At 44.8% G+C, this 23,321-nt stretch overlaps 1 protein-coding gene across 5 annotated transcripts in view; it reads right to left on the reverse strand.

Annotated features, from left to right (window-relative positions):
- Positions 1–327: 327 nt before the first annotated feature.
- Positions 328–23,321, reverse strand: part of CD164L2 (CD164 molecule like 2) — an 85,305-nt gene continuing 62,311 nt past the window's right edge. For 4 of the 5 annotated variants that reach the window (XM_075850566.1, XM_075850565.1, XM_075850563.1 and 1 more), the window contains exons 4-6: positions 11,751–11,801; positions 5,824–5,968; positions 328–1,228 (exon numbers count right to left, since the gene is read on the reverse strand). In XM_075850566.1, the coding sequence (XP_075706681.1) occupies positions 1,210–1,228; positions 5,824–5,968; positions 11,751–11,801 (215 nt within the window). In that variant the 3' untranslated portion in view covers positions 328–1,209. The remainder of the gene's footprint in view (positions 1,229–5,823; positions 5,969–11,750; positions 11,802–23,321) is intronic. The other variant, XM_075850567.1, reaches the window with a different exon arrangement.

A 23,321-nucleotide genomic window follows, 5' to 3' on the forward strand; every position in this document is an offset into this window, starting at 1 on the left:
AACAGCTCCATATTTTCAGACGTTTTTGGTCACTGCGTGTGAACATACCCTTACTATTTTGTGTGGTATTACTATCTGTTTTACAAGCAGATACAATTAAATTTAGAAAATGAAAATTTTTGCAAATTTTCTCAAATTTGTGGTGTTTTTCACAAATAAATACTGAATTTATCGACCAAATTTTTTGCCTAACATAAAGTACAATATGTCACGAGAAAATAATCTCAGAATCTTTTTGATTTATACACAAAACATATTTGGACCCTTCATTGCTTGTGATCTTCTGTGTATTGTGACACAAGGAAATATAATATGTGCCACCAGAAATATGATAAAAGTAAACAGAACAAACTCAGTCCATTTATTTGCAGAAATCGAAGTACATGCAGGAGAACAAAACGGCATTGTGTTTATGGAATTTTTGGAGGATTGGGCATGAAACATACAATAAACCAGAAGGCATACTTGTAGTTAGCCAGCTTGATATGAGACATACCTGCTAATCGGATTCCTTTTACAGCAAGACACTTCAATATGCCATCTTTTCCCACTAACTAACCATTTGCAGCCATTTAAAGCATAATACAACTAAAGCTATATTCTGAGATGTCACATCCCAGAAGATCACATGGTCTGTGAGATCAGAATTCCCCATTTGATATCACTCAGAGTTTAATCACTGGTATCTCTCATATAGATGTATGTCTGATCGGTGCTAAAGGAGTTTACAGGGGTCTGTATAGTTTTGGAAAATGGTGGAGGTCCAAACTGGTGCTTTACTTATCACTTCTTATCTAACACTTACTACATGGCAAATCTGCCATACTGAATCGGGAACTAGGAATCTATAATCAGTATATGGACCCTTGTGACTGGCAACCTATTGGACAAATGATCTATATGGTGATTATAGATGACTAGTAGCAGGATCCGGTACTAAAAAGATTTTTCAGCATGTGGATTGGCAGCAAAAAAGGCTCTATTGAACAGTGGGGAAAGCAGTACTGAGATTAATTAAACAAAGTTTTGTCTGAATCTAAAACTAAACTGTAGTCACACTGTAAAGTGATGTACAGATAAATACAGAATAAGAGTTTTTAGTGTTAACATATAGTTATGTTGTGTCTTCTGCTGTCCATCATATGACCAAAATGTTTCCTCTCTCTGAAGTGTAGAAAGTGACCAGATCAGATGATAAACAAGGATGTCCTACTGAGGAGTTTCCTCCCTGTCAAAACAAGAGAGCATAATAAATATAAGACATATCACATGACCTGATAATATTATAATAATGAAAACTAGGAAACCAAATGTATTCAATTGTTGCTCTTAATAAAACCTTTGTGCCAAATTCTGAATTATATACGAGGGAGTCACCAAACGTATTGGGTAGGCAAAAGAGGGAAATTTGTTCTGAGGAAGGTACTCCAAACACCACATTAACATTGGGGTGGAGAAACATTCTGCTGACAGTAGTAGTCCTCTGCCAGAATAAGTGATGTGTCCGTTCACAAAGAGAGCTATGCAACAGTTAGCTCCTTGGGGACACAGCTATTTTGGGTATGAGGATTCAGAAATTTTTTCAATTTTGTATCTCGGCAGTTCGAGACCCAAAATGTTTACATTTTTCTTTTGACGTATCTATATGAGGGCTTGTTTTTTTGCAGGATGAGTTGTATTTTTTATTGGTATCATTTTGGGGTACATATAAAGTATTGTTGTTTTTTTGTGTAGTGGGGAATGGAAGAAAAAACAGCAAACGCAACATAATCTGATCGCTCATATAATACACTGCAATACTTCAGTATTGCAGTGTATTATGCCTGCCCGTGTAAAACTGACAGGCAGCCTATTAGGCTTTCGTACATGGCACACCTGTTGGTCACTGTTAGGCCTATATATATATAATATATAGGCATATATATATATATATATATATATATATATATATATATATATATATATATATATATATATATATATATATATCTCAAAGGTGTGACTCCTTCCATTTTGAAATTCTATTCTCCATTCCAAAAAAGTGTTATTTTGCACGTAGTAGAAACTGCAAACTGCTTAAGTCAAGCGCAAGATGAGCTAAAGCTTGCTGAAGATTTAAAACAATATATTGAGATTGCTATTGTCTCATAGAGTAATGATTTCTGCTCTGACTGCTTTTTTTTGCTACTTCTTTTAATGTTTAAAGCGGACCTGTCACTAGGTAATATAAGTTGAACTGCTTAACTGTCATGAATATCGCTGTCTCCCTGATTCCATCGCTGTTTTTCTTTTTTTCCTGGACCCACCCCCCCTGTTCTAGAGATATGGCCCACTGTTGTGTTGGCTCCCTATATGCTAATTTGCTGTAGTTAGCCAATGGGGTGGAGCTAGTTTCCCTGCCTCTGATGTTGACCAAAAAGCGCAATGCAGCTTGAGGGTAGTTCATGACCTCTTGGCTAACTTCAGCAAATTAGCATAGAGGGAGTCAACACAACAGTGGGCCATATCTCTGGAATGGGGGAGCCAGGACAAAAAGAAAAACAGCGCTGGAATCAGGGAGATAGCGCTATTCAGGTCAGTAAACCAGTTCAACTTATATTACCTAGTGACAGGTCCTCTTTAAGGTAATAGACAGGATGTAGGTTTTAACTCATGACCGGAGTGTCAGTTAAACTTTGCTTAAAGAGTAAAAGATCTTATGGGGCAGTATTTCATTTATTATAGTTAGTGTATGTGCACACGATAACTGCATTTACGTCTGAAATTACGGAGCTGTTTTCAGGAGAAAACAGCTCCGTAATTTCAGACGTAATTGCATGTACTCGCGTTTTGCGAGGCGTCAATTACGGCCGTAATTTGGAGCTGTTCTTCATTGGAATCAATGAAAAACGGCTCAAATTACGTCTCAAGAAGTGTCCTGCACTTCTTTTGATGAGCCGTCTTTTTTACGCTTTGTCGTTTGACAGCGACGCGTAAATGACAGGTCGTCGGCACAGTACATCGGCAAACCCATTCAAATGAATGGGCAGATGTTTGGGGGTCTATGGGGTATGCGTGATAGCGCGACCCGCAGCGTACAGCACGGATGCAACTTGGATGTGAAAAACTGCCGTTCGTGTGAATCAGGCCTTAAGCATGCTCCTTCCTGTTTCTATCGCCATTTTTTTCCCTGCTCTCCCACTGTTCCCCCGTTCCCCCGTTCTTGAGTAGAATCCCCCGTTCTTTTGGCATCTGATATGGTAATTCACTGTAGTTAGCCAACGGGGTGTGAACTACAGTGACTTTCGCTAGGTGGAGCCATCTTCAGCGCAAGGCAGCTTATGACAAGACCACGCTGGGGGAAGATTTTTCAACAAGCACATCTGTCAGAAGCTGATTTGCGCTGATTGGACAGCGTCAGAGGCAGATGGTTCCTTCTGCAGAGAATCACTGAGGTCACCCTTTTATATTATTGAGCTAACTGCAGTAAATTATCATATCGGGCACCAAAATAACGGGCGACAATTACTCAGGAACGGGGAGGCAAAACAAAAAAAATGGTGATGAAAACTGAGGGAGCGTGCTTAAGGTAATATATGTGAGAGGTCTTCTTTAATTAAGTCAACAGTTTGCGTCTGCATCATTTTGTTCCCTACAATCCAAACAGAAACTCATGTCAAAACACTGATGGATGAAATTGGGTTTGGTGGATTCCAGGAGATATGCATACTCTATTTGATGGAGAAGGTATAATGGTCTAAAGCGGTTATCAGGGTTTGAACTAGGAGTCTTATTTCCAGTGAAGGGTAATGTTTAAAGGGGTTTTCCACTTAAAACTGAAAACTGATGACCTATCCACCGGATAGGTCATTAGTATATGATTGGTGCGTGTCCGACACCCGTACCCCGCGCTGATCCGGCCACCCCGGCTGCCTCCGGATGCTGGACGATTTTGCCGGAAGCAGATGGCTCCGGTCAAAGAATAGCGGCCGAGCTGCAGTATTGCAGCTGTGCTCCTATTCAAGTGAATAGGAGCACAGCTGCAGTTCCGCCGAACGGCCGCTATGCAGTGGTTGGAGACATTTTCTACTGGCTCCAACTACTGCATCCCATTCCAAACATCCAGTGCACGAAGGCAGCCGGAGTTGCGGATCGGTGCGGGGTCCGGATGCCGGACACGCACCAATCATATACTGATAACCTATCCGTGGATAGTTTTTAGAAATGGACAACCATTTTAATGGTACTGCATATAAAGACATCTTAGACAATTGTATGTTTACAACTTTGTTGCAGCTGCTTTAACTTCTGATCTACGATATATGGCCATTTTTATGGTTTGGGTAGAAATTCTCAACACCCATTTCTAACCGAGAAGGCTGATTCATGAAAATCATATATCAAGTCTAATAAATACAGATTATTGTTTCTGCCTTTTTGGCCCCACCCAGCCGCTTCCTAGCTTGTACCAAACTCTAGCAGCCAATCAGAATTTACTACAGGAAAGGAATGTAGCGTCCATGGCCACGGGCCGTCGGGTTTACTCACCCCCCGATGCCCGCAGCCATGGATCCGTGAACGCTGGTCCCCATCTCCTTCATAGGAGACACCAGCGCTCACTTCCGCTCCGGTCTGCTATGGCCCTTTAAAAGGGGGCACGAGCGTGCGCGCGCACCTGTAAAACAATCATCATCATCAACCACATGACTACCTGGTCTATAAGAGGGCCCCAGCCCTTCTGATCCTTGCCTGAGCGTTGTTAGTAATTTCTAAGTCTGTCTTGCAAATGGCCCCTTAGTGTTTCCCATTCCAGTTGTTACCCGTGCCCTGTTACCTATTCCTGTATCCCGTGCTTTGTTCCTGTGCCTACTAGTTGGAGTCGTGTCTACTGCATCTGTGTCATCCGCCATGTCCTGTGTCATCTGCCATGTCCAGAGGGATTCGTCACGACTGGAACAACCTGCGGATCTGTGTCATCCACCACGTCCTGTGTCATCTGCCATGTCTAGAGGGATTCGCCACATCTGGCGCAACCTGCGGCACCTGCTGTCATCTGCCACGTCTGGAGTTACCTGCTGCACCCATCTCCATCTGTGCCAGAGCTGAGGCCACTGTCTGGCCTATCCAGGTACCCTTGTGCGGGACTTTGTATTGCTGGGGTTCCCTGTTGTTTGGCCAGCTGCCTCCCCACTACGGCGGTACGGCCTAGTGGGTCCACAAACCCACATACCGTGACAAGGAACAAGATGAGCACTACCAATCAGATATCAGTTTCTGACAAATGTTTGAGATGTTTGAGCTGAATCCTGGATATTGGCTCAAACCTGGTGACTTAGACAATCTGGACATGAAGAAATTCAGAGTTCCCGAAGGTCATGTTCGAACTTTTAGAAGTTGCAGAGGATTTAGGCATGGATTTCCATGTCTAAATGCTCACCAACTCCGCAGACATTCTGAATCCAATGCAAGTTAATAGGTTTTTTGTAGCCTCTTTAAAATGCAGCAACAAAAATCCACATTATGTTTGTTATTTGTGTGGATTCCACTGACATATCCCTGGCAGAAATCTGAGTTTCAGTCTCGGATTTCTACCACCGATTCTTTGAAAAATCGGACACGTGTGAACATAGCCTAAGGCTTCTAGACAAAAAGGAATAACCTGAAAAATTCCCATTCCTCTTCATTGGGATAATAAATCGGTTTCAAATATTAGCAAAATACATGGGCATACAGGTAATACATTAATAACAGATACAATATTGTCCTTACTGAACCTCTACAACATCAGTCTACCATGGCCTTTTGAATATTGTTTTGCAAGAGAGAGATGAAAAATTGGCTCACATTGTCTGGTAGTCTCTTTCTGGTCCACGCAATTGTTTCAGAACTAGGTATCCAACAGCCTGTAATAGTATCACCAAGATCCCCCCTCCAATGAAACTGCCTGTGTGGAAAACTGGAGGGGACTCTGTCTTTGACTCAGGGGAATCTGAGAAGTAGAAACGCATTTATGAATAATACAATTTTCACATTTAGCGGCTATGATAATCAATGAGATAGTATAGGAGGGAAGCTATTCAAACTCCCAATGGCTTCCAATCAGCAGATAAGCTGTTAAATGGCTTCCTGGGGCAGAGATATCCATTTGTAGCAGCTGTAAAACTGGAGTAAACAAAGCTAAAAACCATATTAGGGTCTATTCACACTGTGTTTGCAGTGCATATTGGAGGTATACGTCACTAGTATTTCCTAATGTATACCTCCAACAGATGCCTCTGATGGATACCACTGTATAGGCATACAGTGACATCCATTGCCCATAGGCTCCCATGTTACAAAAATACCACAAAGTAACGTAACAGACTGACGCTATTCCATAAAGTTTAAAAAAAGGTATACCCACGAATACTAGCCCAATGGAGGCCAAAAGGACACTCTTTTGGACTCCGTTGGGTGAATGGGGGCCTATGATATGCCAAGCGGACACCTCAAATGCATTGAGAATTTAGAAAAACAATGAGATGTTTATATGTGCTACTCCTGCATCAGCAGCATCGCAAGTTAAGAACACATTGTTTTACTGTGTTTATTAAGCAATTCTATAGAAAGACATCACCGTTCTGTGTGTAAAAACTGCAATTAGATTTTTTAACATACATTTTTTATGTGGTGTTTTCTCCTTTTAAGTCAATGGAAAAAAAAACATGAAAAAAACTACTCAAAATATCAGCTGCATTTTGTAAATGTCATTTTTACAACCCTGTTTATTATAATTTAACATCTGGCCGCTGAGCTAATATCTGGCAGCAGCCAAAACACAAAAGAACCAATAGGTTTTAACATACCCTTGCTCGATACTAAAGAGTTGAGACACCTTTCACCATTTGAGGACAAGAACAATTTTGGCCTTTAAAGGGAACCTGTCACCAGCATTTCACCTATTGAACTTTACTTATCCCTCACTGGCCGCTGCTATAAAAAGTTCATTGATGTTATCCCCTCTCCTAAACTCCTCCTCCGACTGTAAATAACGGTCTACAGACATTTCGTGCCTTGTATCGTAATAATCCGGTGTCCCTTTGTGCGCACACACCAGAAGAGGACATCAATGCACAAGCACGGGATTTTGTGTGCTGGGGGAAGGTGAGGAGTTGTCAATCAAAAGTGAGGAGGCGGGGAAAACTCAGAAAGACTTGAGGAATGAATATATGACTTTTCAAACAGAGATATGACTCTTTTCAAACGAAGATTTGACTCTTTTATGCTCATTAGCATACGGTGTGGGAACACTAAAAAGCTGAATACTAAAGGAACAGAGCCGACTAAGGAGATAATTATAGGTTATATAGAAATTATTTTTCACCCACTTCCACCAGGTATTGCTGGTTTAATAGGTGAAATGCTGGTGACAGGTTCCCTTTAAGACATGAACAATTTTTTGATTTTGCTTATTTGCATTCCGTTGGTTATAACGTCCTGAGGACTTTATGCAGGTGCTATTAGGCAAATGCTAGGGCATAATTAAATTGATTTTCTCATAATAATCATTTGACACCTATTCACGGTCAGACCACCACTGATCAGAAATTTATCTTCTGTCCTGTGGATAGGTGATAAATCATGACTATAGGAAAACCCCATTAAGTATGCCTTATCAACAGGGAATATGGCCGGACAACTGTTTGTCTATACGGGTTCATATGGGCTCCGAATGTGGGGTTCCCTGTGATACGATCACAGGGGCGTCCCCCTAAATCTCTCCCTCTGTATGCTGCGAACAGCAGTGATCATGGCATACAAAAGGGTTAAACAGTGGTTTGTAGCTGTGCTACAAACATTGCCCCGCTAATAATCACATGAATAAATGGGCACAGTAGCAGAGCCCCCGTTATCATCATGACAAATAAGCTTGTCTGGATGCGGCTACTGCCTGGCGCTCATGATGAGCATACTCATCATGTGATGTCAAACAGTTAAAGGGGTTGTGTGAGAGTTTAAAAAATTACAGTAGGTGCAGGAAAGGTTATAAAATAAAAAACAACCAATACTCATCTGCTAAATCCCCTGCTGCTCCTGTGCCGATGTTCCGCTGGTTCCCGCCGGTCTTTGTTTATTTTTATGCAGCGATAACTGAGCTGTCATGTGGATGTATGGCATGTACATCCACTTGACAGCTGAAGCCAATTACTGGCCTTAGCGGTGATCAGGGCCGCAACCAGCCTGGCCACAAAGATACAAAAAATAGGGGTTCATCCGACGCCTTTGCCGCCCATCACTGCATATTTCTTAGAAACTTTGAGCAGCGCAACTGCGGTAGTTACTTTGGATTAAGGAACAGGCCCAGCAATGCAGTGGGGACGTTCCTTTCTCCAAGGTAACTACAGCTAGAACCTTTCTGACAGGGTCCTGACGCTACATACAAGGTCCTGATGCTGCACTAACGCACACAACGTCCTGACACTTGCCAGCGCCAGGACCTTATGAGCAAGGTGCCAGCAGTATGTACCTTGGAGAAAGGGATGACTCCATTATATTGCATTGTAGTTACCACTGGGGCCCTGCTCAAAGTTATGAAGTAACATGCATCAGGGGACAGCAACAGTGCAACACAGCAGTCGGACATTGGTGCAACTTCCTAAATACATTTTATTCCTCGTTGATGTATTCATGAAACAATGCTCATCATATATGAAGTAATATATGACATACAGCGATCTATGAAACAATAAATAAATGTTTCTTGCAAAATTCAATTTGTCTTCCTGTGTGTGCTGGGGTTCCAAGACCACATATTTCAGGGAATTCATCCCAATCCTACTACCACCACGCCGAGTATAGAGGAGTGCATCCCAAAAATTCTTTCTATTCACAGCTGCATTAGTCACCCACGGGTTCCCATGTTAAAAAAAAACGTATTCTACGCGGTCTACTACGTTACTTCAGGGTATGTTCACACGCATTGTTTTCAGCTGTTTTTCAGGCCATAAAACCAATTAAAGCCAAGCTGGAAGAGAAGTGTATTTAAGGGTATGTGCACACAGTTTTTTAGGCCGTAAAAGTCCCATAATATGGCTGAAAAATCGGAAGCAGAACGCCTCCAAACATCTGCCCATTGATTTCAATGGGAAATACGGAGTTCTGTTCTGATGAGGCATTTTTTAAGCCTCAATTTCCAGAAACGGCACGTAAAAAGACGCCCGCGAAAAAGAAGTGCATGTCACTTCTTGAGACGTTTTTGGAGCCGTTTTTCATAGACGCTATAGAAAAACAGCTCCAAAAACGTCCGTCAAAAATGCCGCAAAAAACGCGAGTATGATTAAAAAACACATGAAAATCAGGAGCTGTTTTCCCTTGAAAACAGGTCCATATTTTCAGACATTTTTAGTTAAAGAGGCTCTGTCACCAGATTTTGCAACCCCTATCTCCTATTGCAGCAGATCGGCGCTGCAATGGAGATAAGAGTAACGTTGTTTTTTTTTTTAAAACGAGAATTTTTGGCCAAGTTAGAACCATTATTATATTTATGTAAATGAGGCTTTCTAAAGTACAACTGGGCGTGTTTAACTCATTAACGCCGAAGGACGGATATATCCGTCCTCAGCAGCTGCTAGTTCGCGCAGGAGGACGGATATATCCGTCCTGTGATCGCGCGGGTACTGACAGCGTACCCATGCGATCAGCGGCAGGAGCCCGGCTGTTATACACAGCCCGGCTCCTGCTGCAACTGCCGGAATCGAAGCGCGCGCCGATTCCGGCAGTTTAACCCATTAAATGCCGCTGTCCATAGTGACAGCGGCATCTAATGTGTTTGACAGAGGGAGGGAGCTCCCTCTGTCACCCGATCGGCGCCCGCGCAAACAAAACGCGGGTCGCCGTCGGGTTTCCATGACAGCCGGGGGTCTAACAAAGACCCCCAGGTCTGCCTTCAGCATCTGCCTGTTAGGCGATGCCGGAGGCATGACCTAATAGGTTGCCTGTCAGTTTTACACTGACAGGCAATAATGCTTTGGTATACTAAGTATACCAAAGCATTATATATGCGATCAACAGATCGCATAGTGAAGTGTCCTGATGGGACTTAAAAAAAAAAATGACAATCAGTTAAATAAAGTTTGTGAAAAAAAAAATACAAAATTACAGTCAAAGTCAAATAAAACTACTTTTTTGGCCCAAAAAGTGGTTTTATTTAGTAAAACTGTCAAAACAAATCACAATACACATATATGGTATCCCCGCGATCGTAACAACTTGACCAATAAAATGAACACATTAATTAAACCGCTGGATGAACGGCGTCCAAAGAAAACGCAAAAAACAACGGCAAAATTCTCTCTTTTCCCCCATTCCCCCCATAAAAAATAAAATAAAAGTTAATCTAGAAGTCCTATGTACCCCAAAATAGTACTAATGAAAACTACACATTGGCCCGCAAAAATCAAGCCCACGTACGGCCACATCGACGGAAAAATAAAAACGTTACGGCTCTTGGAATGCGGCGATGCAAAAACAAGTAATTTTTTTCTAAAAGGGTTTTTATTGTGCAAACGTACGAAAAACATATAAAACCTTTACATATTTGGTATCCCCGTAATCGTGCCGACCCATAGAATAAAGTTAACATGTTATTTACGCTGCATAGTAAACGGCGTAAATTTATAACGTGAAAATCAATGCTGGAATAGCTGTTTATTTTCAATTCTCTCCTAAAATAAAGTTAATAAAAGTTAATCGATATATTATAAGCATCTAAAAATGGTACAATTACAAAATACAACTCGTCCCGCAAAAAACAAGCCCTTATACGGCTATGTCGACGGAATAAAAAAAAAGTCACGACTCTTGGAATGCGACCGTGAAAAAACAAAAAATAATCCAAAGGTCATTAACGTGCAAAATGGCCCGGTCATTAAGGGGTTAAAGTAAAGTACAACTGGGCGTGTATTGTGTTCGTTACATCGGGGCGTTTTTACTTCTTTTACTAGCTGGGCGTTGTGTATAGAAGTATCAGCCACTTCTCTTCACAACGCCCAGCTTCTGGCAGTGCAGACACACAGCGTGTTCTCGAGAGATCACGCTGTGACGTCACTCACTTCCTGCCCCAGGTCCTGCATCGTGTCGGCCACATCGGCACCAGAGGCTACAGTTGATTCTGCAGCAGCATCAGCGTTTGCAGGTAAGTAGCTACATCGACTTACCTGCAAACGCCGATGCTGCTGCAGAATCAAATGTAGCCTCTGGTGCCGATGTGTCCTCGCTGGTCCGACACGATGCAGGACCTGGGGCAGGAAGTGAGTGACGTCACAGCGTGATCTCTCGAGAACACGCTGTGTGTCTGTGCACTGCCAGAAGCTGGGTGGTAACGAAGAGAAGTGGATGATACTTCTCGTCAGAACGCCCAGCTAGTAAAAGTAGTAAAAACGCCCCGATGTAATGAACACAATACACGCCCAGTTGGACTTTTACGTAAAACATGCCCAGTTGTACTTTAGAAAGCCTAATTTACATAAATATAAAAACGGTCATAACTTGGCCAAAAATGCTCGTTTAAAAAATAAAAAAAAACGTTACTCTTATCTCCATTGCAGCGCCGATCTGCTGCAATAGGAGATAGGGGTTGCAAAATCTGGTGACAGAGCCTCTTTAAGCATGTGAACATAGCCTAAGGGTTATATTAACGCTCGTCTGCCCTATAATCGTCCTGTGTAAAACCCCCTTTACACTGACAGAATCCAATACCATTCTGGCCGCTAAATATTCGTCTCTATGCTCACCTTCAGGAGACACCTCCTCTGGCTCTGACGACCTGTTTTCAGGAGCCGACGCTGGAAAAGAGCAAGCAAGCAAAACTAAACTTAATACCTCTTAATATATATTTTTATTTCCTGATGTACAGAGATCACCAATCACATTAGTCCCTGTCCCCAATGGGGTTTACAATCTAATCTCCCTATCTAAGACACACACACATACACACTAGGGTCAATTTCATAATAAGCCAACAATCTTTTTTTTTGGAGTGCGGGAGGAAACTGGAAAAACCTCAAACATGCACTCCTCAACACTGAAATTGCAACACCAAGAAGGGCAAGCTGTAAGGTTATACAAATCTAGGAAGTAGCAGGCGTCGCTTAGGCTTCATTCACATCTGTGCCAGGGTACCGTTCCGATGTTCCGTTGGAGCTTTCCGTCAGAACGGGACCCTGACTGACACAAACGGAAACCAAAGGTTTCCGTTTCTATGACCATTGATTTAAATCCGGTGCCAATGGTTTGCGTTTGTCTTTGTTGTGTAAGGGTTCCGTCATTTTGACGGAATCCATAGCGTAGTCGACTACGGTATTGATTCCTTCATAATGACGGAACCCTTGCACAATGGAGACAAATGGAAACCATTGGCACCGGATCCGTCACCATTGCGATTAAACCTTTGGTTTCCTTTGGTTTCCGTTTGTGTCAGTCAGGGTCCCGTTCCGACGGAAAGCTCCAACGGAACATCGGAACGGTACCCTGGCACAGATGTGAATGAAGCCTAAGCGACACCTGCTACTTCCTAGATTTGTATAACCTTACAGCTTGCCCTTCTTGGTGTTGCAATTCCAGTGTTGAGGAGTGCATGTTTGAGGTTTTTCCAGTTTCCTCCCGCACTCCAAAAAAAAAGATTGTTGGCTTATTATGAAATTGACCCTAGTGTGTGTGCGTGTACCTATGGTTTCCGTTTGTGTCTGTCAGGGCTCCATTCCGACGGAAAACCTCAGACGGAACGTTGGAACGGAGCCCTAGCGCAGATGTGAACGAAGCCTAAGATCTGCAAATGATCAAATTTTCAAGCACTTAGCTCCAATCTGTGGCATGTCCGAGGGGCATAAAAGGCAAATCGGATAAAGTGGTGTGTGATGATTGTGCAATGCCTCCTGTTCGTCGACGTGCCGGTTATCGCCACTTGTCGCAAACTGAGAGGGACAGAATCCTTGAACTGAGAGACCTTGGTTTATAACACCGGCGGATCGCTACGCGCCTATGCCGAGATGTCAGCACTGTTCAACAATGCGTGTCCCGGAGGTTAGGAGAAGAACAACGAAGGGGAATGATAGCAAGAGGTGCGCGGAGTCGAACATCTGCACGGACAGAACGTCTGATTGGAAGAATGTCGCGCAGTGATCCAATCTGTACTGTAAGTGAAATTGGATGTCACATCCCAAACCTAGGGCGGCAACCAGTGTCAACACAAACCATCAGAAGGCACAACGTTGCATAACATTGGGCTACGAGCCAAACGTCCAGCTATAGGTGTTCCATTGACCACACTCCACCACTCTCAAAGGAGATCATGGTGCGCAGCAAGACGGCTATTGAGGCTGGAATGGAGATCTATACTCTTCAGCTATGAGTCCTGCTTTTATTCTCGGACGCAATGATAGCTGGAAATTGGTCTGGAGACCTCATGGGCAACGCCATGAAGAGGCCTTCACAAGGGAACGTCATACCGGTCCTACTCCCGGGATTATGGTGTGGAGTGGCATAATGTACGGTAGCCGGACCTCTCTAGTCTTCAATTTCACGTACACTAATAGCTCTGCGTTAAATTGATTTGGTCGTGGAACTAGTGGTACGGCAATTTCTCCAAAGTATCCCAGAAGCCGTATTTCAACATGACAATGCCAGGCCGCATGTTGCTCACGCTACTGTGAACAGCCCGCATGGACTTGTCTCCCATCGAGCATATCTGAGACGTCTTTGGTCAGCAATTGCAAAGGGAGCTGTCAGCAGCCAATCTTGATGATTTGCGTGCCCAAGTTCATTCAGCGTGGCATAACTTTCCTCAGACAACCATTTATAATCTCATTCATAGCATGACAAGGCGTGTAAGTGCGTGTATTTCTGCACGTGGCGCTCAGACTCAATACTGAATAATTAAAGATGTTTGAAATATTTTGTTTCCATTTCTTTATCATTTGCATATCATTAACATGTTTATCAATCCTGTGATTTCCACAATTCAAAATCTTTTACTTCCTGGTGTTGCAATTTCAATGTTGAGGAGTGTATAATGTGGAGATTATACAAACCCCATGCAGATGTTGCCTTTGTTTTTTTTTTGTTTTTTTGGGGGGGGGGGTTTAATGAAATTTCCAATAAAAAGTGGCCCTTTTCCGACAATCTATCTTTCAATATTTCCAGTTCCAAAAACCTAGATTGAACATTTACATACATATTTTTTATTTAAAAGGTTATTCTCATCTTCCCTCTTTATTTTTTTATACCCTAAATCTTTTTATCAAAAATAAATATATTACAGCCCTCCATTGTTTGATCTTACCCCCATAATAAAGTCTGCATGGTCCAGCACCTCGTTCCCTATAATTTCTGCTTGAGTGAGCAGTACAAATCCCTTTCCATTCACATAACCAGCAGATGGCGCTGTGAAAATATCACAGCACCCCATGCATTAGCATGCATGCTCCCGATGCAGCTATGTATTAACCTACATGCAGCATTGGGATTACAACATAGTGCCAAAATAACTTCTAACAGGTTTACTCGTTCCTCCCTCGTTATCATTCACTATTTGCTGTGTAAAAGTACAATGTCCTCTCCCCTCTTTCTCCAGTTCAGTGTTCTGGTCTCCTAAACATGTCCACAGTAATAAAAACACTTGTCGTTTGCTCCAAAGTCCATTCTGATATCTCTATATTTACATATAGACATAACAGAGCTTCAGAGCAAGCACAAGTGTGAGAGCCCTGATAATGGCTCTGCTGTAGTAGTCTTGGCAGCGATGTGCGGGGAACAGCTGAATAGGACAGCTCTCAGGCTACTGCGCATGCCAGAGAGCTGTCCTATTCACGTATACTGTAAAGGAGAGAGGTGACCGGGCCGGGAGTTTCTGCGCATGCGAGACCAAGGCGCGCTCCTGAGAACCCGGTCAAACAAAAAGAAAAATGTAGATGCGCATCTGCGCAAGCGTGGCCACTGCTGCAGGATCCTGGTGGAGGTCGTATCTATTGGAAACAGACAATATACAAAGAAGAGGACATTAGATCCAAGTGGAGGAATATCTCAGAAACGGTGAAAAAAATAAAAAATATGGGTAATTGCTAAGCTTTATTAATTTACATAAGGAACCTATTGAAGTAAGATCTTCAACTTGGGAATACCCCTTTAAGCTCTTTTAATACTGTAATAAATGTAAAAGCTAATTTTTGTAACATTGCCTCACCTTTACCTTTTTTTTATTGTTTCTGTTTTTACTTACTTATTCTTCTGTTCTCTTTACATGTACTGAAGGGAATTTATGAAGTGTGATGATACTCTGCAGACCAGCTGTGTAGAACTGATATCGGACAACTATATAGTCACTGTATGGTGGTATTATTGGTTATATTGATCTTTGTATAGTAGTAGTGTATACTTGTGCCTGACTGTAAGAGCGAGTGTATACCTCTCCCCAGGGCTGCACTGTCGATGAAGCAAGGTGAGCATCTTGCCTCAGGCGGCCTGCTGCCTCTCTCAGGGGGTGGTGGTGCCACTGAAATCAGCCGCCGCCACCCACTCCTGCGCTATAATTGTACCTGCGTCTAGGACGCAGATACAATTACATTATTAAGCGCTGAATGTCTGGGCGCCTTCAATGACATCATCGCGCCACTTGCGTAGTTGAAAGGCACTGATTAGCAGGGCAGAATGACTTGTCCTGCCAATCAGCACATTTCAATGACGCAAGCGGCGCAATGACGTCATCGCTCCACTTGCGTCGTTCAGACCCAGCAGACCTGCTCAGAAGCGAGCAGGCCTGCATTGCCACAGGACGGCGGGGAACAGGATCAGGTGAGTATGTCAAGTTTTTTTTTCTCTTAAAGTGTGAGTGGCATTATCTACAGGGGGCTCTATCTACAGGGGACACTATCTGCAGGGGGAGCTATATGTGGCACTATCTACAGGGTGGCTATAAGTGGGGCTCTATGTAGGGCAATATCTACAGGGGGCTATATGTGGGGCACTATCTACAGGGGTTGCTATATGTCGGGCACTATATAAAGGGGGGTTATATGTGGGTCACTATCTACAGGGGGGCTATATGTGGGGCACTATCTACAGGGGGCTATATGTGGGGCACTATCTACAGGGGGGCTGTATGTGGGTCACTATTTTAAGGGGGCTGTATGTGGGGCACTATCTACAGGGGGCTACGGATGTAGCCGTCTTTATCTTGACTCTGATAACTTGCTGCAGTGTGAGATCACAAAAAAAGCCATTGAAAAGTCATTGAAAACGTAAAGATAAAATATCTTGCCACTGTGTTTTTAATGCGTTAAAAGTCAAGATAAAGACGGCTACATCTGTATATTTAGGGCACTATCTACAGGGGGCTATATGTGGGGCACTATCTACAGGGGGGCTATATGTGCAGCACTATCTACAGGAGCTACTATCTAGAGGGGGATCTATAGGGGCCACTATCTACAGGGGATCTATGTAGGGCACTATCTAAAGAGGGCACTATGGAGGTCACTATTTACAGGAATATCTATGTAGGGCACTATCTACAGGGAGCTATATCTACAGGGGTCACAATATACAGGGGGCTCTATGGCGGCACTATCTACAGGGAGCACTGTGTGTGCGTGTGTCTGTGGGACACAGTGTATTGTGCTATTATAATTAGGGACACAGTGTATAGCGCTATTATAATTAGAGTTGCAATGCATGGCACTATTATATTTAGGGGCGTAGTGTGTGACACCATGAGAATTTTTATCTCTGTTTATAGGTGTAGAAATGTTTGAAAAGTGAGTAGCGGCAATCTGCAGAAATGGGCTGTGGCCAAGAGAAGTCATCATATAGGTCTGGACCGGATGGAGAAGAGAAGAGAAAAAGAACAACTATAATCTAAGAAGACATCACCTGTTAGTCACTTAATGTAAAGGTTTATTCTGCCTCTAATCAGTACTGTAGTCATTGTATGATCTGCAGCGAGATGATGGGTGGTATGATTTTTTTTGTGAAACAGCAACTCCCAGCATATTCTTACCATTGTTCGGGCCATGCAGGGAGCTGTAGTTTTACGCAGTACAAACCTATATGGCAGAGGTGGCCCTAAATGGAGCTGTATTTGTACTGGTGTTGTATTTATGTTATGAGCTTGGTTCTGGAGTTGAATTTATATACTGAGCTTGGGTTTGGTGCTGTATATATGTATTGAGCTTGGGTCTGGTGTTGAATACATGTACTGAGCTTTGTTCTGGTGCTGTATAGATGTACTGAGCTTGGTTCTGGTGTTGTATTTATGTACTGAGCTTGGTTCTGGAGCTGTATATGTGTATTGAGCTTGGTTCTGGTACTGTATATATGTATGAGCTTAGCCCTGGAGCTGTAATTATATAGGATATTTTTACAATAACAAAATTGCAGGGCAGATGGAGTTGTTTTCAATTCATTGTATATTTAATGGGAACCTGTCAGGTAGTTTTAACCCCATGAACCGCCACCATGCAGTAATACGTGACCTGCCAATATTTCCTAACAATCTCCTGTATGGTTTTTTTCAGATTCAGCAAAATCTATAAAATCAACTTTTAAAACGGCGCACACTATATGCTAATTACTCATAAAAGGGTCATGGGGTGGTGCCGCCATCCTGAAGAGTCACAAAGTCCTGCCTGCAAACCCAACTTTCCATGCTTGATTGACATCTCCCTGGCTGTTATACATCACTAGCAGCCTCCTCCAACTTTCTCAGATGCGGCATTGACTTGTACTACTTGGGCACGCACTGTGCAGCGAGGTGTATTCTGATCGGCTTCATCTCTGCACCGCGCATGCCAGGGGAGTACAAGGCAACGGCGCATCTGCAAGAGTTGGGGAAGGCTGCTAGTCTGGGGCGCCCAATTCAAATTTTCGTCTCAGGCAGCAGAACAGCTAGAATCGGCTCTGCCTCTCCCTGATTAGGGGATTAGGTGTTTCTGTATCCACATCAGGGCCGCACCATCCATGAGGCGAGATGAGCATCTCACCTCAGCTGTCGCCACCTCCTCCTGCACTATAATTGTACCTGCGTCTAAAGAACACAGGTACAATTACATGCATAAGCGGTGAATAGCGGGACACTTGCCCTGCCACTCAGTGCCTTTTGACGATGCAACTGGCTCGATGACGTTATCGTGCCGCTTGCATCGTTGAATGACCAGGCAAGGCAGCCTGCCAATCAGCACCTTTCAACGATGCAGCGTTGAAAGGTGCTCATTGGCCGGGCAGAATGACTTGTCCCACAACTCAGCGCCGCGTCGTTCAGCCCCAGCAGACCTGCATTGCAAGAAGAATGCACGGGAACGGGTTTAGGTGAGCATGTAAAGTCTTATTTTTTTTTTGCTAAAAGTGTGAGGGGCTATATGTGCAGCACTATCTACAGAGGGTAAGGCTGTATGTGGGGGGCTATATGTGCAGCACTATCTACAGGGGGTAGGGCTGTATGTGGGGGCTATATGTGCAGCACTGTCTGCAGGGGGTAGGGCTGTATGTGGGGGCTATATGTTCAGCACTATCTACAGGGGTAGGGCTGTATGTGGGGGCTATATGTGCAGCACTATCTACAGGGGGTAGGGCTATATGTGGGGGCTATATGAGGAGGACTATCTACATTGGGGCTATATGTGGAGCACTATCTACATCTACAGTGGGTAGGACTGTATGTGGGGGCTATATGAGGAGGATTAGCTACACAGGGTAGGGCTGTATGTGGGGGCTATATGAGGAGGACTATCTACAGGGGGCTATATGTGCAGCACTACCTACAGGGGTAGGGCTGTAAGTGGGGGCTATATGTGCAGCACGATCTACAGGGGTGTAGGGCTGTATGTGCAGCACTATCTACAGGGGGCTATATGTGCAGCATTATATACAGGGGGTAGGGCTGTATGTGTGGGCTATATGAGGGGCACTATCTACAGGGAGCTATATGTGGAGCACTATCTACAGTGGGTAGGGCTGTATGTGTGGGCTATATGAGGAGCACTATCTACAGGCGGGCTATATGTGGAGCACTATCTACAGGGGTGGGGGCTATATGTGGAGCACTATGTACAGGGTGGAGCTCTATCTGGGGGCTATATGTGGATCACTATCTACAGGGGTGCTGTATGTGGGGGCTATATGTGGAGCACTATCTACAGGGGGTGGGGGCTATATGTGGAGCACTATACAGGGGGTGGGGGCTATATGTGGAGCACTATCTACAAGGGGTGGGGCTATATGTGGAGCACTATCTACAGGGGGTGGGGGCTATATGGGGAGCATTATCTACAGTCGGTGGGGGCTATGTGTGGAGCACTATCTACAGTTGGCTGTATGTGGGGTCTGTATGTGGAGCACTATCTACAGGGGGTGGGGGCTATATGTGGAGCACTATACAGGGGTGGGGGCTATATGTGGAGCACTATCTACAGGGGGTGGGGGCTTTATGTGGATCACTATCTACAGGGGGTGGGAGCTATATGTGGAGCACTATCTACAGGGGTTGGGGCTATATGTGGAGCATTATCTACAGGGGTGGGGGCTATATGTGGAGCACTATCTACAGGGGATGGGGGCTATATGTGGAGCACTATCTTCAGGGGGAGGGGCTATATGTTGGGCTATATGTGGAGCACTATCTACAGGGGGCTATCTACAGGGGCTCTATGGGGGCTGTATCTATAGGGGGCTCTATAGGGGGGCACTATCTACAGGGGGCTCTATGGGGTGCACTATCTACAGGGGGCACTATCTACATGTGTGTGTATGGGACACAGTTTATGGTGCTATTATAATCAGGGACACAGTGTTATTATAATCAGGTACACAGTGTATGGAACTATTATATTTAGGGATGTAGTGTGTGACACCATAAGAATTGTATCTTCGTTTATAGGTGCAGAACTGTTTGAAAAGTGTGAAGCTGAAGATTTCTGAGCAGAAAATTGCCGAAATGAGCCATGGCCGGGAGAAGTCATCATAGAGGTCTGGGCCGGATGGAGAAGGAAAGATAAAAAGAACAACTAGAATCTGAGACGTCGCCAGTGAGTTACTTAATGCAAATGTTTATTCTGCGTCTAATCAGTACTGTATGATCTGCAGCGAGATGATGGGTGGTATCTTTTTTTTTTTGTGAGGCTGCTAGTGATGTAGAACAGCCCGGGGGGGGGGGGGGTGTTTTAAATTTCGCCTCGGGCAGCAAAAAAGCTAGAATCGGCCCTGATCCACATATTTTATTGTCTTGTGTGGACTGCGTGGTTTACATATTTAAAGGAGTAGTGAAGGGCATTACCAGACATAGCAACATTTGTTGTGGGTCTTCCTATTCCCCTGTCCTTCTGAGAATTCAGTTCTGGATCCACCCCTTTCCTCAAAGTGCCTGCCACCACTGGCGTAGCTATAGGGGTCGCAGCGGTCGCAACTGTGCTGAGCTGTTGTCGTGCTGTGCTGCATTTCCATGCCGGCTCTGCTACTCCACGCCTGACGTCTACCTGCCGCCTGGTCCAAGCTGAGCCTGCCTTGCTACTGTCTACATTGCCACAGGTAACCTTTCTGGACTATAGACTCTGTAACATACCTGTTTAGCCAGCTACCATCCTGCTATGCGGTACGGCCCAGTGGGTTCACACCCGCATCATGACACATACTGTGAACCACTGGCGTAGCTATAGGGGTCGCAGCGGTCGCAATTGCGACCGGGCCCCGAAGCCAGGGGGGCCCAAGGCCCCCCGCACCACATCAATAAAAAGTTACTATAGTAACTCGGGCCGCGGGCCCCTGTTACTATAGTAACAGACAGTACTTACCTTCCTGGTTCCGGATGGCAGCGGAGGTCCTGACGTCAAGCGCTGTGCGCAACGCATGACGTCACAGCGCTATGCGACGCGCACAGCATCGAGACGACAGAACTCCCGTTGCGGCCAAAGAGGAAGGTAAGGTTAGCCCTGACTGGCGGGGTCCGACTCCCGGGACCCGCCAATCAGCTGTTTTGAAGGGGCCGCAGCACTCGTACGAGAGCTGCTCCCCTTCATTCCTGTCACTTCATTCCGGTCACACTGTGAATCCGTGTCGGCGATTCACAGTGTGGGCGAGTAGTGAAATGAAGCGGAAGCAGCTCTCGTACGAGTGCTGCGGCCCCTTCAAAACAGCTGATTTGCGGGTCCCGAGAGACACATCAGCTATTGATGGCCTATCCTGAGGATAGGCCATCAATGTTTAGGGACTGTACAACCCCTAAGCCTACGATGTAGCAGGCTTAGGGGGCCCATGAGACAGGATCACAGATTGTGTGATCCTGTCTGCTGGGCCCTGTACCTAAGCCAATCACATGGTAGGCTTAGATACATGGCCCATGCGTGATCCTGTCTGCTGGGCCCTGTATCTAAGCCAATCACATGGTAGGCTTAGATACATGGCCCATGCGTGATCCTGTCTGCTGGGCCCTGTATCTAAGCCAATCACATGGTAGGCTTAGATACATGGCCCATGCGTGATCCTGTCTGCTGGGCCCTGTATCTAAGCCAATCACATGGTAGGCTTAGATACATGGCCCATGTGTGATCCTGTCTGATGGGCCCTGTATATAAGCCTACCACACTGTAGGTTTAGATACAGGGCCCCAGCACACAGTAATCTTAGGCCTCATTTACACGAGCGTATTATACGCGCGTGCGACGCGCGTGCTTTTCACGCGTGTCGTACGCACCTATAATAGTCTATGGGGCTGTTTAGACGATGCGTGAATTTTGCGCTGCGTGAGTGCGTTGCGTAAAACTCACGACATGTTCTATATTCTTGCGTTTTTCACGCAACACGCACCCATTGACTTCAATGGGTGCGTGAAAACAACGCATGCCACACGGACGGTCCTGCGTTGCATGCGCGAAAATCACGCAAGAGCTGTCAAAAGGATGAATGTAAACAGAAAAGCACCACGTGCTTTTCTGGTTACAAACATCCAAACGGAGTGTCAAATTAGAGATGAGCGCACCGAACTTCACCGGGTTCGGCCGAACTCGTTTTGACCGAACCCGGCAAAAAATATTCGGGTACGCGACATCAGGAGACAGTCACTGCCCACGGTGCTCAAAGACTTAAACTGTTTCAGCACCATGGACAGTGACTTTCGATCACAATATACATATACGTGTAAAAAAAAACAGAAGTTCGGACTTACCGATAAGTCCCGGCTCCTTCCTCCACTCCGACCTCCCGGGATGACAATTAAGGCCAAGTGACAGCTGCATCCAATCACAGGCCAAGCACAGGCTGCAGCCAATCACAGGCTGCAGCGGTCTCATGGCCTGCCGCGTCATCCTGGGAGGTGGGGCCGGATGACAAGAGAGGGACGCGTCACCAAGGCAACGGCCGGGAGACCGGACTGGAGGAAGCAGGCAGTTCATGGTAAGTTTGAAAGTCTTTTTTTATTCACAGGTTGGTGTATATTGTGATCGGCAGTCACTGTCGAGGGTGCTGAAAGAGTTACTGCCGATCAGTTAGCTCTTTCAGCACCTTGGACAGTGACGGGCGTTGACTAGCCTCATCTCTATGATGGCGGCTGCGCGAAAATCACGCAGCCGCGCATCATACACGGATGACACACGGAGCTGTCAATTGCCTTTTGCGCACGCAAAACGCAGCGTTTTTTTGCGCGCGCAAAACGCACACGCTCGTGTAAATGAGGCCTTATACTGTATAAGATTACTGTCTGCTGGACCCTGTATCTAAGCCTACGTTGTGGTAGGCTTAGATACAGGGTCCCACAGACAGTATCACAAATGGGCCCTGTATCTAAGCCTAACACACGTGTTACTAATCATTTTTTGTGTTTTCTTACATGTTCGGTCGTTGGACTACGTCGGATTCCAGGACTACTTCGATGACAGCTTTTTTTTTATTATCAATAAAATGGTTAATGAGGGCTGTGTGTGTTTTTTTTTTATTTCAATAAAATATTTTTTCTATGTCTGTGTTTTTTTTTAAACTATATTACTACCGCCTTAGTAATGGCCGCCGGCTGATTGAGAGCATCCATTGCTAAGGCGGGGCTTAGTGTTAGCCGATGCAGAGGCTAACACTAACCCCCTTTATTACCCCGGTACCCACCGCCACCAGGGGTGCTGGGAAGAGCCGGGTACCATCCAGTACCTGACCATCTGTAGTGATGGTCGGCCACTGGGGTGGCCGCAGGCTGGTATTATCAGGAGGGGAAAGGCCAAAAACAGTGGCCCTTCCTACCCTGGTGATGCTAGGCTGCTGCTGCTGCTTTATTATATCTGGCTGGTTATGAAAAATGGGGGGAACCCCACGTCATTTAAAAAAAAATAAATAAATAA

The sequence above is a fragment of the Rhinoderma darwinii genome, chromosome 2 (assembly GCF_050947455.1).
Source record: "Rhinoderma darwinii isolate aRhiDar2 chromosome 2, aRhiDar2.hap1, whole genome shotgun sequence".
In the NCBI taxonomy this organism is placed as follows: Eukaryota; Metazoa; Chordata; class Amphibia; order Anura; family Rhinodermatidae; genus Rhinoderma; species Rhinoderma darwinii.